The sequence below is a fragment of the Lutzomyia longipalpis genome, chromosome 2 (assembly GCF_024334085.1).
Source record: "Lutzomyia longipalpis isolate SR_M1_2022 chromosome 2, ASM2433408v1".
Lineage (NCBI taxonomy): Eukaryota > Metazoa > Arthropoda > Insecta > Diptera > Psychodidae > Lutzomyia > Lutzomyia longipalpis.
In genome coordinates, this window is record NC_074708.1 from 1,200,563 (window position 1) to 1,216,046 (window position 15,484).

General features: G+C 33.8%; 2 protein-coding genes across 2 annotated transcripts; both read right to left on the minus strand.

Annotated features, from left to right (window-relative positions):
• Positions 1 to 27: 27 nt before the first annotated feature.
• LOC129788444 (carbonic anhydrase 2) lies at positions 28 to 10,897 on the minus strand. The gene is made up of 4 exons (XM_055824540.1): positions 10,570 to 10,897; positions 2,398 to 2,813; positions 855 to 926; positions 28 to 767 (listed from the first exon to the last, which is right to left on the minus strand). The coding sequence occupies exons 1-4, from the start codon at positions 10,601 to 10,603 to the stop codon at positions 474 to 476; spliced, it is 816 nt and encodes a 271-aa protein (XP_055680515.1). The 5' UTR covers positions 10,604 to 10,897; the 3' UTR covers positions 28 to 473.
• Positions 10,898 to 11,807: 910 nt separating this feature from the next.
• On the minus strand, positions 11,808 to 13,962 carry LOC129788437 (ras suppressor protein 1). The gene is made up of 4 exons (XM_055824522.1): positions 13,741 to 13,962; positions 13,211 to 13,584; positions 12,344 to 12,591; positions 11,808 to 12,285 (listed from the first exon to the last, which is right to left on the minus strand). Exons 1-4 carry the CDS (start codon positions 13,886 to 13,888, stop codon positions 12,192 to 12,194), a joined length of 864 nt encoding a protein of 287 aa, XP_055680497.1. The 5' UTR covers positions 13,889 to 13,962; the 3' UTR covers positions 11,808 to 12,191.
• Between the last annotated feature and the right edge of the window lie 1,522 nt (positions 13,963 to 15,484).

A 15,484-nucleotide genomic window follows, 5' to 3' on the forward strand; every position in this document is an offset into this window, starting at 1 on the left:
CCAAAGATTCTATAGAATAAAATGCAATTTTGTTAGATCACAGCTTTAATTTCTACTTCAAACTTTCTTTTATTTTTACACACATTCATAAATTTTTTAGGTGGTTAGTTGAATCCCAAATTGACGACCTACACCATATTTTGCAGCTGTTTGAAATTCTTCAAAAGAACACAGCTTCTGTTTTTTTTTTTTTTAGTATACATTTGTTGCAATATAATAGCGAAAAAAAATACAATAAAAAACGAATGCAACAGCATCCGTCAATCTATACTCTCACAAAGTTTTGTGGATAAAATTCTATGTAGAAAAAATAATGCTAATTTTTTAGGCACTTCTAAAAAGGCTCTCGATCTGTGCACGCACACAATTTCAGCCCCAGCTGAGTCAATTTATGAATAAAAATTTCGAGAAAGCACTTCCTATGGCTCTGAGCATCATCAGGAGCTTTTTTTTTACATTTTGTATTTATTTTTTTAGTGGCGTCCAACTTCGCGGAGCTCACGGTTCCCCATGGGTAGTGGTGGACGGTAGTTGTTGATAACCAGGCCATTCGTGAAGGAGGTTGCTGTATCTTCGCAAACGTCGTGACAACGTAGCTTGCGGAAGGCATTGAGTTGATCCTCAGACACCTCAATGGGTTCCTTGAAGACGATCCAGATGACCGACTCAGAGCATGGAGGAGTCGTCAAGGAGCCCAGGTAGGTCCAGTAGCCAGGAGATGTGGCTGGCAGGAAGGTTCCTGGATCCAGGGGAGTGGGAAGAGTTACCTACAAAATTCAGAGAAAAGAAAATTCCTTAGAAAAAATCCTTAATCTTTAAGAAATTTTCTTAAAAAAAAGGAAAGAATTCCTTACTCTATCGCCTTTGTGAGTGATAAAGGGCATCAACTGCACGATCTTGTCCAGGTTCGAGTGGTGCTTTCCGCGCTGGAATTGAAAGAAATAAAAATAAATCATTAGAATCCCAAGAAATGCAGTCGTCAAGAATTTTTGCCGCCAGAGAAATTCCCAGGAAGAAGAAAAGATAAAGAAAAGATGATGAATGCATTTTTCTGACAAAAAAGAATTTCAAGCCATGAGATAAGCTGGAATTTCTACGTGGTGGTCGTGATGTCTCTTCGTTGCAAGGCATCATTTTTGTGAGTCAAAGAATAAAAGATTTTTGCTTAATTAATTCTGACGACTGTGAGGAAGTAAAAATTCAACAGACTGGTGCAATTAAACTGCTTAAGAAGGAAAATATTATTTATAAGAATTTATTAATGAAAATTCATTAAAAAAAATGATAATCAAGGGGTATTTTATTCGGATCTTCGTAAATATTCAGATAATTTTCCAGAAAAATCAGAAAATTCGGCATGGGAACATCTAAAATTAGCACTGAAAAGGATGAGATTGAGGATCAATAACCTAGAAAGTACTTAACTTAAACTAAAGTACTAAATTCGACCGTAAAAGTACTAAATTCAAGCCTAAAATACTCAATTCAAACATGAAAAGACTAAAATTAAGGAAAAATCTAATTAAATCCCAACAGTACTAAATATCAGCCGAACAGTAAGTCCTAAGCTTAGGCTTAACAGTACTAAATTCAAGCTTAAAAGTACTAAATTCAAGCCTGATAGTACTAAATTCAATCATAAAAAACTGAATTCAAGCAAAAAAAAAAGCAAATTCAAGTCTAATAGTACTAAATTAAATGTCTAAAAGTACTAAATTCAACGTTAAAATGATTAAATTCAAGCCGATTTTTTAAAATAATTTTCTAGCAAGGGGAATGAATGAAAATATTCAGATTATTCTCCAATATTCGGATAATTCGCCAAAAAAATTAATTAATGTTTGGCAAAAGCCCCTTGATGTTAATAAATAAAAGAAAAGACGCTTCACTCTGTAAATAGGCAGTTTACAAAATAATAAAGAAAACTTTGTCGTCACAATAAATTCCCCAAAAATATAAACCAGATTTAATTTCCCCAAGGTTTGGACAAGAAAAACTCCAACACTAAAATTCATAAAACACAGCAATTAACATTTTCAAGATCAATAAAAAATAAAGCTTAAAATTGAAATATGTATAATTCCAAAAACCTTAAAGGGCAAATGAATAAAAAAAAACCTACAAGTTCAAGAACTTTCCCATTAATTTTCTCCCTCTAAATTTAACTTCCTTATCTACGCATCGTACGAGTAAAGAGGCACGAAAAAAGCTTGTTATATATTTTTTTTGCAAACTTATATAATAGTATGGTACGAAGGACGGCGTGTTATCATTATTTTCTCTCGCTCTTCTCTCAAGTTCACGCATGAGACCGCGTGTAGGCCAAAAGAGAGTGGTGGAGCTTACAAATTGGCGGGAAAATGTGCGATATGTGTGCACGCAGAAAGGTCAACTTACTTTGAGAAATACTGCCAGGACAGCTAGGCCATCGGGTTGACGAGCAGCCTCATCGAATGAGGGATACTTGGTTTGATTCCAGTGCACAAGATGCAATTCTCCAGCATACGAGAGCCCATCAACGGTGTGCTCAGACCCTTTGTTATCGGAGCAACCCCAGTGGCAGTGAAATTGCTCCAGGACGTACTTATCGCTCCCCAGGGGACCCCCGGTTAGTTCTGAACCCTTCCCATTGACATCCACACGCCAGCAATAGCCAGGATTCACGAGACTCCGCGTATTCTCCGGAACATACTTCCAGCGCAGTGGTTGGGACTTGAGATCACCATCCTGCTTACTTGCCGCCGTGGTGATGTTGATGGGTGATTGACGATGCCCAGATGCCGATGGGAACCACTCTGGCCACTTCTCGGGACCTTGAAAGATGAAGATGAAAAAAAAAAAGAGCCCCAATTATAAATTGCAAACCACAAATATCCGGAACATTTGTATATAAATTGGCATCATCAATTTGTCGCAGCAACAGCTTCATCAGAGCTCATTTGGACAATTGCGCATTCCCGCACTTACCCCCCTACGCCAAAACAATTTATTCAACATTCCTCCCTGGCTCTACGGAGATGCATCAATTGAAGGGCATTAAGAACAATTTAGTGATGAGCAGTTCAAATTGCAATTATTCAACTGACTTTCTCAATTATTATGCAAATTTTTGTAAAATTGTTTCAAAGCTCCTTTTTAGAAAATTATAATGAAAAATTCAAATCAAGCGATTAATGGAGAGAATTCCATAAAAGTACGAGCAATTATTATTTGTTTAATTCATAATAAAAAACATAACAAATGAATAAAAAAAATTTAAATAATAATTAAAAAACAGATGGAAAAATTTCTAGATCAAGTCTGTAAGCTCTGTTCTTACTGAGAAAAAATAGATATATCATGAAGACGACAATGGAATTCATGTAGGAGGACATATGGCATGACAAAAGAATAAAGAATTGTAAATTTTGATATTCTCTCAACAAATAAATAGAAGATAATGTACTCGCACATGTGCCTCTCATAATGCTCTATATTAAGAATGATTTGGAACAATTAACTCACAATATGTGGTTCACTAAAACAAGTTGAAATTAATTAAGCAAATGAGTAGTTTTATTTTTGAATAATTATTATTAAATGTTAAAGGAGTTTACCCGATTCAATGCGAGAATATTTATTAGAAGAAAAAAATCGAGACATTATTAATCTTCTATGGAGAATCAAAAAGTAATAAGAAATCGCCAAAATTATTCATATTTTTATTGTATTGTATCAGCTATTAGAAATCAATAAAGATTTTCCCAAAAAAAATGCAAATAAATGACGTCATTCTGAAAAATTAAATTAATGACTAATTGTTGAACATTAAATTTTCTTTTGCGAGAAGTTTTGGATATTTCTTTTGGTCCTATATGTTTGTTAAGGAACATGTTTACCGCAACCTAATGAAGACATTAAAACCCGAAACATTGTTGATCAGACAAATAAAGCATCTGAAATAATTTCAAGACTACTTCCGAGTCTCGTACGTTTGAATTTTATCTGTTTCAATACATTAAACATTCACGCTAATGCTTCTTTGTTGATTTTTAGCAAGGAATCTTAATGTTTCATGCATTGAAACAAATAAGAAACATAATTTTGACGTCATTATATGCATTTTTGGATTAATTTTTTCTGACTTTTCTCATCTATTCCCAGAAGGAAATTCTGCGTTTTTTTTTATTACAATCTCCAAGATTACGTCTGTTCTGATTTATTTCTTGAGAATTTTTTTCATGCATAAAAACGAATAAATTTCTTTCTTAACATTTCTCCCGACACAATAAAGTAAATTTTCAATAAAAAATAATCTCAATTATATTTGTTTTATTTTTCATTGATTAAATATTTAGCGCAGTTATCGGAAATGGATCAAGGTGTGTATTTTATAATATTATCTATTAATCTATCAATCATTTTCTTTACGTCTGTCGACACACTAAACTCCATTCTATGTATCCACAATGTGTGATAAATTGAGAGACAGCGATGATGGGAAAAATGTGCTGCAAATTGATTGAAAATGCAACAGAACGTTTTCAATCAATTACAACAATCATCTCAAAGTTCTCAAAGTAAATAAAATGTAATTTCCCGAAGGAATTTCCTTGTAGAACTTTGGAATTTTTTTTTGTTTCTTTTCAAACATATAGCATTTCCTCAATTCACATAAATTGATAAATAAATACATATTCCTTTGTATCTGGTCTGATAATTCACTTTTTTGTGTGTTCAAGTCGACCCTCTTGCTGGAGATAATAATTATGCAAGGGGATGGTATAACCTCATTTTCAGTGAAGAAAAGTCACTTTTTGTTGAACAAAATGTATGAGGAATTCTCGAATCTCGCTCAATCTCGACCGATTCCCGAGAAACACTTTAACTTTTTTTATATCAATAATGTTATTTCGATAATGAGATAGGGATCAATCGAAAGCTAATTAAATGTACTTTCGATTGCAAGTGGAATTGTGCAAACTGATCCCTTATTTTGATCGGAAGAACCTGCTGCCTCACTAAAAGTACTGATTTCTCGGGGTTGGGCATCCCCCTGTAATTATGTAATACCATAATCAAGAAAAAGAAAAGAGATCAATTAATGTGATATTGGATTGAATATAGCTTAGCAATGGGGGTGTATTAATTTAATCAGATACTCCCGGCGTGTGTGGATTGATTTATCATGCCCCGAAAAAATTGGTAGTAAATAATTTTAGACGCTTGAAGTATGATTGATTTGCGACAGACTAAAAGCCCTCATTGGTGTTTATCGTGGAACTTTATCAGAAAAAAATACTTATCACGTGTTTCCTCACGAATGGGGAAAAAAAGAACAAAAACTATGTGTGAATGAGATAGCGTCTTCCGAATGCATCTTATCACACATCCAGCATTTAAAGCCAATAGAGCGATAAGGAAGTTCTCATCGCTTTTTATTTCCACGTACAACGTCCACCTTTTTTCCTATTTGTTTCCACATTATTTTGTTGAAATTAAACTTTAAAAAAAATCCTCCATCATGTTGATCGATGGAGACGCCAGGTGTGCGTGGATGCTGTGCAAATATTCTCTTTAAAATGTTTTAAGTAAATAGGTGGAGAAAACCCATCATTTGATTAGCATGTGACGTAATTCTTCCCACCTGAAATACACATTCAGTGTTTTTACTTTGAAAGCTTTGAGATGTACAGTAATTCACGTTTTTCTCTATACATAAAATCGCACACAGTTTTCCCCATCAATGGGCGACCTTGCACTTCTGCCGAGAATTAATTTAAGAGCAAGTTTTTTTTTTATTTTATTTTCTCCATTCAACAATGCTACCTACAATGTACACATAACTACATATAAACTACATATACAATGTAGAGAGTATAGAGAGAGAGACCTAAACGTCTGAATCACGTCAGTGTTTTTCGAGAATTCCTTATGAATGATACATGTATGTAGAAGAAAAAGCTCTCTTGATGATCCTAAATTACACAATAAAAAGAACAAAACACTCCGAGATCATTGCTCAATTACGCAGAGATCCTCACACAATTCTTTGCTCGTGTCTTTTGTCAAAATCCCCTCGTCAAGTTTTATTTATTCACCTCAATTTGTACGGAACTCGTGACTCCAAAGAAGATGTCACGAGCGGCGTAACTTCATCATTGTTGCCTCCGGATATTTATTTGATTAATCTTCCACCTGATTTATGGTGGAAATTTCTAGAATAATAATAATATGATCGTAATGAGTGATTTATATTCAGCTAATCATTTTGGGAGATTCGCCAAAAAAAGCCATCCTATTAATTCCTCATTAGTCTGGCCTGGATAGTGGCGAAAAATAATACAAGGTGTCCCCATGATGAGGTTGAATTTAAAAAACGCATACGTTTTTTGGAATGTGGGGACCCTAATTCGTGCTCATCCCAAGTTTGAGCCCGATCTGACGACTTTGCATTTTTGAGTATACACAGAAGCTGTGCTTCTTTTAAGAAAGAATCACAGCTAATATATATAAAGCGAAATATTGGGATAGATTCTGATGAAAATCTTTCCTTTTCTTCTCTTAAAATTCGTCAGTTATAAGATTTTTGTCATTCTGGGAAAAATCTTATAAGATTTTAACATTTAATTGTTATTTTTTTAATCGGATTTTTAAAGGAAAATTACTTAAGGGACTTAAGGGCTTTTGAGAGCTTTCTAACAATAAGTGTTTTCTAGAAGAAGAAATCCTTTGATTTTTCTTTTATGGAGCGACAATAGATTAATAATTTAACTGTCAAAATCTTACCAAAAAAGAAAAGATCTTTTCAAAATCGACCCTAATGTCCAGAATCTATTCTAAAAATCAAACTTTATATAAAACTCTCTTTTCTCTGAGAATGAGAATTTCCTAAAGAAAAATCTTCCAAGCACATTCCTCAGAGAAATATGTAAAGGTAAAAATCTTCACAAGTCACTAATTCAATAAGAAAAAAAACGATGGAAACATTTATTTTGTCTCAATTGCAAAACTTACAATGAAATTGCCATTTTCTTTCCCATAACTAACAATTATTTTGCATTCCTAAATCTCTCTCTAATCGTCATTTCGTGACTATTCTCAAGTATTTATTTTTTTCTCCACTCCGTACACACACGTATTGTACTTCCCCCAAATTGCTTTTGCTTTGCTTAACCGCAGATTAAAACATTTTTTTTTCTTCAAGAAATGAAATAAATAAATAAACTTTTTATTATTTCCAGAAGAAAATTCATTTAAAAAAAAACACCATTTATTGTCAACAAGGTTCTTCAGTATGGTAATAAATTCTCACGTGAGACGCGTCATATGATTGAGTTTTTTTTTGTGTGGCAGGATCGTATCGATACGCGTCTTAAAGGCAAATCTTTAATTTTTCATCTTAATTTTTTTTTCTTTTGCTTTTAACTCGGCAACCGGTTAGAGGTCTCGTGCGCAAAAAACCCACAGAGAAGCTGCAACATACAGTACCGTGCCTAAAGCACGAGACACAGCACATTTGTACACTAGATATACTCAAGTCTCGTGACTTTATGCGTGATGGGACGCTTCATATATGAGGAAATATTTAATTGGAAAATATTTACACAAATTTCCCACATACTGTATGTACTCATATTAAATATCCACACACACCTCTCGTCATCGGAAGGTGACAAATTGGTGTAAATTTAATTTGCCACACACGAATTGGAGCAAATTGCCGCTGTTTAGCATTGTGCCAATGAAAAATCGTGCCCATCACTTTGGGTGATTGGCGGTGATCACCCCAAAAATCAGACTAAATTATCGAAATTGCTGGACAAAAAGCTCTCAAATAAAAAATTATTTCGCGCAAAATTTCCATTTAGAACGATAAAAATATCATATGACCAAATTGTGCGGGTGATAATTGCGGGGAGATTTCCCCTTTAGAAAAAAAAATCAAGAAAATTTCGCATTTTTTCCCTCTGTGCGCACTCGAGATTGCTTCAAGTGGAAAAATACGCACAGTGACGTGAAAAAATGTGTCTGCAGTGGAAATTGTCTTAAATTTAAACGATGCTGCAGATGCGGAGTTAATGAGAACGATGATAAGGTGAGATTATTTTATGTTTCTTTTTTTTCTGTGTAATTAAACCCCTTAAAGTGTCAGTGTTGTAATTTTATTGCACATGATAAAAAATGGTGGAAAGAAATGAAAAGAAATTGAGCTATATAGCAGCAGTCATGAGACTTAAAGTGTTGATAATTTTGCTATTTATATAGGAACTTTTATGGAATTGTATTCGTCACTGATAAAACTTCCATAATAAATCGCAATTTGTACGCAAAAGCGTGAGATTTTTGAATGGATTTAACTGTGTTAATGAATTAGTTTTTTTTAAAGAAAATATTGAATTTTATTCTTAAGAATTATATAGAAATATTCATATAAAACTACATTGGCGCAAAGGAGTTTATCCGCTTCAGAATGAAAAAAATTTTTCATTAGAAGAGAGTCAGTACATGGTTAATTTTCTAGAGGATCAAAAAAGAGAAAGAAATCGCCAAAAAAAACTTTTCTTTTTTTTCTCGTGAATCATATACAAGAAATTATTAAAGATTTGACTAAAAAATGCAAATAATGACGTCATTCTATTAATAAATCTCTTTGACTGCATTAAACACTTAAGTTAAAGTTTCATCGATGATTTTTAAGAAGGAATCTTTATGTTTCAAGTACTGAGAAAGATAAAATATCTAAAATAGACATTGGTGACGTCATCGATTATATTTTTAGACAAATATGTGCTAACGTTTTTCAGCACATCCCTGAGGAAAATAGAAAGTCTTTTATTCAGCGATTTCTTATTAATTTTAATTCTTTTACAAGATTAATATTGTCTCGGTTCTTTCTTTAAATTAGGAATGTTTCCATACAAGAGTGGATAAACTCTTTTATATCTTTTATTCCTTATTAAGTTTGCTTTCAGTGTAGGTCAGGTGATAGAATTATTTTCAATAAAAAATCGCGCAAAAATTCCGAATATTTTTGCTGATTCACCTGAACGATTCTTTTACATTTTATTCTTTTAAAAGTTTGTGAGATATATAGATTTTTCTTATTAACTTTAAGTTGACAAAACGATTTTAAAAATTCTTCAAAGAACATGGAGAATATAGCTGATATAGCTATTAAATGAAGATTAAGAGAATTTTTTAGAAGCAAGTTTCAAGGTTGTAAAGATTCAGACAAACTTTAAGACAATTTTTAATTATTTTTAAGCTTCTTGAAAAAATTATTATTTATCTCAAAATTAAGCTCAAAAATTAATCTTAATTTTTTACTCCATTTGATATGGTTTTTAACCCAGATATGTATTCCCGATTAAGTTTTTCAAAGCATAATTTCAATATTGTATGAAAACTTAATTGAGAAGTTCCAAAAATCTTTGTTTAATCGAATCTTCTATTTAAATTTTATGAAAAGAAATTTTTTTTCGCATTTTTGGCCACTCAAAATCAACACGAAAAAATTATTTACTTAAAAGCTTTCAAAAAAATCTTGAGAGCTTTTTCTTACTGTTAATGCACATAGCCATTTGCACGGGAGTGTACAAGCGAATGCCCCAGTCAATTTTGCAATATATTGATGCAGAAAACCTTGATTTTGTGTGCGAGCTTCCACCAACAAGTGCAGATCATGGCACAATAAACCGCGAGTGTCCTTATGTAATGTGAAAAAAAAAGCTCATTGAGGTGTATTGAGAAAAATAAATACTTGACATTGATTTTATGCACATTTTTCACCATGTTCAGTTCACCGTTGTCACTAAAATAGCGATTAGCCCCTTTGTGGTGATAACGTGTGCTCTTGTTTCTTTTATTTTACATTTTTCTTTTCCTTTGAATTGCAAAGTTTGCGCGGCAATCATCGCATGACAAAGTGATAGGAAATGTGCTTGAGAAGGAGAAAAAAAGGACGCCATTGGCAATTTTCTTATCATAATTTTCCTATATAGCATCCCAATGTGGTGATTAGTAGCACACAGGGTGGCATGAATGTACTGCACGGGGAATATTACTTAAGAAGAAGAGAAAAAGAATGGAGAAGAGGCAAAATTAGCTTACAAATTGCACGCAGAGAAAGAGAAAGTTCAACGTTCGAGTAAATGCGGAGTAAATAAAATGCAGTGAAGTATGTGGGGGGCGCTTTGTTGTAGTACCAACCACTTTTGCAAATATATAATTTCTGCACGTGATTCCGTGGCAATGTGCTTGGGGGAAACCCATAGTACATACACGATTAATGTGGAAATGATACACTTTTTGGCGTCATTCAGCACCCTCCGAAAAAATGAGTGAATTTTATGCTTTTTAGCTGTGATTTAGACATGCTGTGGAGGCGGGGAGGGAAATCCAATAAACTTCCCGCTGTGCTTTTTTGCACATTCAGGTCCCTGTCACTCGGTTAACATCATTAGGCATGGAGTTTAAAATTCAGGCCATGCTGAGGTCAAGACTTTTTGAGGAAAGCGCACACAACACACACACGGCACTAGGCCAGGGGGCACACGAAAAAAAAAGAAAATGAAGAAAAAGCTTTACCATTAGTTTCGGTGTAGCCCCAAGAGACGCTCATGGTTGACCTTTTTCCCGACTTTTCCGTTGATTTTGTAACTTGAGACACTTAATTGATTTCACTTGAACCACCCCGCGCTTTGGAAAAAAAATGCGTGTGGATCAGCCAACCGTCTCTCGCAATTTTCGCGCTCTTCAACTTGTTGTAAAATTTTTCTTCTGGAAACTCTCTTGGTGGAAGAGTGGCAACGATGAGCAGCAACCACACGGGACGAGACCTTTTTAGCAACTGCCTGAACACTCCGCTTGGATACTTTGAAAAACTCCGCGTAGCGATTTCTATGCCACACGAGCTGATGAGATAACTCCCATATAGCCGACTTCCAGCACCTCGAGGCCCCTGCCCGTGCCCCCTCGGGGCTCAGCAATTGCCGAGAAAGCCACGAAGTGCAATTGCGAAGTGAAATTGCGTGGCCCCGAACTCTACATAGCTGAACCCTCCCCGCGGGCTAAAAAGGTTTAAATTGGAGAAAATGAAGAAGAAGGTTTAACATAAACTGAGGCGCATGATTTTTGGATGAAAATATTAAAATAATTCATCAAAGAAGAATTAATATTAAGGAAAAGTTAATTGAGAGGATATTTCTTGTAAATTTTCTTCAGGAACTTTTGAATTAATTAAAGATTCATTGGAAATATTGAAGATGATCACAAAACACACGGTGTCCCAGGTAAACTGCAATTAAAAAATTTATAGATGCAGATAATTAAAAAAAAAGGACTTTAAGGATTTATTTTGAGAATATTTCTCTCCTTAAAAATATCACCAATCCTGTCTTAAATTTTCCAATTTTCGTCTTCATTTAAGAAAGATTAATTAAAGCAAAATTAAATAAAGAAGAAAAATTTTCCAGTTTCCCAAATTTAGAATTAAATTCTCTTCTGAATTCAAGGACAAAGGATGTTCTATATTTAACAGACAGGAAGTATAGCAAAAGACTTATTTTTGGTAAACAGAAAGGATATTTTCATCACACTATTTTTGTATTTCTTCTAAGGAAAGTTTTTCTTTTTTTTTTCAATTCAATTCAGAAGAGTCAATGGCAGAAGAAATCTCAATGTGATTTTTCCACAGCATCTAAATTACAGACTCATTGGAGAATATGCAATCTTTTCATCTTTTCACAAACCCATAATTTTAGCGAAAATTATGATTGCGCCGGGATTTTTTTCTCTCGTCACGTCTGATGGAATAAAACTCATCATTCAAGAGAAAAATGTTTTATTTTCTTTTCTGTTTTATAAATTTTAGTATGTAGAGAAAAAAAAATTTTTAGAGAAATTAGTAAAAAATATATAAATTACAACAGAATGTCAGTTTTTTTTGGTTTTTAAAAAATACAAATTTGACATTTAGAGAACACACACGATGGGCCCCGAAGGTGACCGAAGGCATTTTTTGACAGCACTTTTAGCGATTTTCTGTCACTTTTAAACGGTCTGGCACTTTTACTACTATTAGGCACACATTTTTTGATTTATTTAAGCCACAATATGGGATTATATTGCATTTAATCGTTATTCAGCTATTAATACGTTGATTTTTAAGTATTTCTCATTTTTTTCTGGGGTTCTAGGATGCCTAGGAATTAGGACCTTGCGCGTGAGGCTTTCTTGCTCTTATCACCCTTAGGTGGGACAGTAAGACCACTACGTCCAGCTGCCATATGACGATTGTAGAGTCTGAAAGGAAAATTAGTAAAAATTAAATTTGGAAAAAAAATTATTGGCAGCTTCTTACATCCTGTATGCTTCGGATTTAATGTAGTCCAGTACGTGACTTATGCCAAGAAGGTATTGCTCATTTATGTGTGGCACCCAAGGATTTTCTTCCATCTTCATCACTGATTTATTTCCCAGCAAGTCGAGTTTGGCCACTTCAGGTGGAAGAAGTGTTAAGCGATTGTTCTGAATATGGAGCTCTCGTAGTCGAGTTAGTTCCCCAATTTCACGAGGAAGCTCCAAAAGGTCGTTATCTCGAAGTCCAAGCTGGAAAATTATTTAAATTATTCTCCTTTTTGTTAAATTAATTAATTTGACAAGATAACTAAAAGAACTAAAAGGATGCAATTCTCTACTAAGTCCGACTTGATTATCTAAAAACAGATATAATTTTCTAAGAAGGCCTAAGTTTTTTTAAGCTCTGCTTAAGTATTTAGGATCAAGCCTAAATTTTATAGGCACGGCTTAAAATTTAAAGGTCAACCTTAAGTTTTTAATCTAGGCCTAAATAGTGTAAGCTAGGCTTAGTTTTTTAGAGTCAGGCCTCATTTTTTCAAACCCTGATTAAATTATTAAAGTCGTTTTAATTGTTTAGGCCCGGCTTCAGCTTCGCAAATCAGACTTAAGTTTATTAAACTTTGCTCAAATATTTTTTTTATTTTAGGCTTAATTTTTATTAAACCTGACTGTAACTTTTTTCGGCTAGGTCTGCCTTTTAAGATCAAGTCATCACAGATTCAGCTTGACCTAATCTTAAACTCATAAAAGCTTGATAAAAAAAACCAGGAAAACTCAAGTCTGTCTTAAGAATTCAATTAAGCCGAACTTAATTGTAAATTTCTCCCAAAGTTTCAATTTATTTCTAAAGAAAAACTAAAATACTCACAATTTGGAGATTTTTAAGATTCCCAATTTCCTTGGGAAGATATTCAAAATCATTGTCACCGAGATAGAGAGCCCTGAGGGTTTCCATCATGAAGAAATTCCCCGGAAGGGTATTCTCATTGAGGTTGTTGTACGACAAATCGAGCACTTCAATTACAGGGAATGCCCCAAAACCCCTTGGGAGTGAATCCAGGCGATTAATCGACACATTAAGTATCCTCAGCTTTGGCATTGAGGACAACGACACCGGAAGCTCCTTCAGGTGGTTGTTGGAGAGATTGATGATCTCCAAATTGGTGAGATTTGCCAAACCAGGTGGCAATTCACGGATTTTATTGTGGCTCAGCGTCAATCTTGTGATGTAAGTTAAGCTCACTGCCAGGAGAAAATTAATAAAATTGTGTAAAAATTGATAAAATAGCATTTTTCGGTGCATCTGTCAGCGAAATGGGCGTGTTTTGGTGTGTGGTGGATGTTGAAAGTGCAAAACTACTTCCAAAAATGGAATAAAATCCCAAACTGGCTACTTACGTAGGCTGGGGCATTCTTCAATGGTGGCAATATTGAGATCAACGAGATCAATCTCCCGATTTTGAGCCTCTCGAGCCTCTGCGAGGATTTTCTTCACCTTGGACATCTTGTTTGACACTGGTATACATGACACTGGAGCTGTATTCATGATTTTCTCGGTGTTGTAAAATTTTATCGCACCACAGTTAAAAAAGAAACCCAACACTCTCGCGCACACACTACCAACCGAATACTCAGAGCGGGAGCTTTTCAGCATGTACATAGCACATACATAGTGGAGCTTTCAGCGATTTCTTCCTCATTCACACGAGGGCGTTATTTCAAAAAATCAAATACTAACGGTCACTAACGGTCATTCGAATAGGAAAATAAAGAAAATAATATTAAATTATTAAATTCTTCCCAACAAGAAAATCAATAGAGAAACATTTCTTGAAGCTTTAAAATAAAAGAAAATTTACCTTGAAAAAAAAATCCTTAAAAGAAAAGCTTTACCGACGTCGCGCATTCCATTCAAATTGTCCATAAATTTCCCATCATCTAGGCCAATGTTAGACGCACAAATAAAACCCATATTAATCTTCACTTGCCCGCCCCACCCGCTCCGCTTCTCACCCAAATTCACAACAAATTCCCCAACATTAATAAAGCTGCACCGGGGGAGTCGCGCGACAGTGGAGACGCCTGGTACAACATTTTCCATTAAAGTTCAATGTTGAATTGAATGTATGTCTGTAGGTATATATTGTACGTACCTCCGCCAGCTGTTTGGAGAACTTAATCGCAACCCAAGAGTGACGTCATGAGTGAACTTTTCATGGACACCCCGAAAGGGGCTTAATAGTTTTTTCTCAAAGAATTAAATTTGAATGAAAAATATATTTTTTTTAGAAAATAAACTTGAAAAAAGCTCAGGAAGATTTTTAAGATTGTGAGAGAAATATTTATTAAATAAAACGAAAGGGTTAAAAGAAATTATTTTAACACATTGTAATTAGTTATTTATTAGTTTTAATTTTAATTTTAAATATTAAGAGTTCAAGAAAATAATATTTTTTCAAGATCTGTAGAAGAACTTGATGAAAATTATTATTAAATTTTTAGTAGAATGAATTTAAGAAACATTAAGAAATTACTAAAAGAAATTTAGTTAACACAACTTCAAAGAAAAGGAGTTTATTCATTTTATATCTTTTTATTAATTCATGTAAAAATATACAGTCAGGTATTGGTTAACGTCGCATGGGATATACTCTTTCCACCCATTAATAATAATGAGTGGAAAGAGTATATCCCATGCGACGTTAATCAATACCTGACTGTACTGTATTTTTTAAAAATATTTTTCTTTCATCAATTTCTATTTTATGCTTTTACATGCTCAAATTATATCAATGTGTTTTTTACCCTTTAGGGGTTGTAAGAAATCCAGCGGGTAGAATGACACGAAAATAATTTTTAGGGGTTTCTTTAGGCCACTTTAGGCTCATTTAAGACATTTTTTGTCAAAACCCGATCTTTTAATTTTGATTTTTTTGTCTTTCCTGATTCTGCGAGTCCTTGAGGAATGTCCTTTTGTGATCTCAAAATATTCAGGGATCATAAAGACTTCGTCCTGCATTGATTTTGACTCAAAAATAAAAGTTAAGTAGCTTAAATTCAGCAATTTCAAAAAACGAGCTATGGGTCGAAAAAGTCGTTAAGGGTTAAATCTTTATTTTAAAAATTATTAAACTTCAATTAT

Excerpts from the sequence above, each read along its gene's own strand:
- LOC129788444 (XM_055824540.1), bottom strand. The coding sequence starts at position 10,603 with ATGAGCGTCTCTTGGGGCTACACCGAAACTAATG. Across the intron at positions 927-2,397 it reads TCCTGGCAGTATTTCTCAAA|CGCGGAAAGCACCACTCGAA; the intron begins GTAAGTTGACCT and ends TTTCAATTCCAG. Across the intron at positions 768-854 it reads TCACTCACAAAGGCGATAGA|GTAACTCTTCCCACTCCCCT; the intron begins GTAAGGAATTCT and ends TGAATTTTGTAG.
- LOC129788437 (XM_055824522.1), bottom strand. The coding sequence starts at position 13,888 with ATGAATACAGCTCCAGTGTCATGTATACCAGTGTCAAACAAGATGTCC. Across the intron at positions 13,585-13,740 it reads TGAAGAATGCCCCAGCCTAC|TGAGCTTAACTTACATCACA; the intron begins GTAAGTAGCCAG and ends TTCTCCTGGCAG. Across the intron at positions 12,286-12,343 it reads AAATCCGAAGCATACAGGAT|ACTCTACAATCGTCATATGG; the intron begins GTAAGAAGCTGC and ends TTTTCCTTTCAG.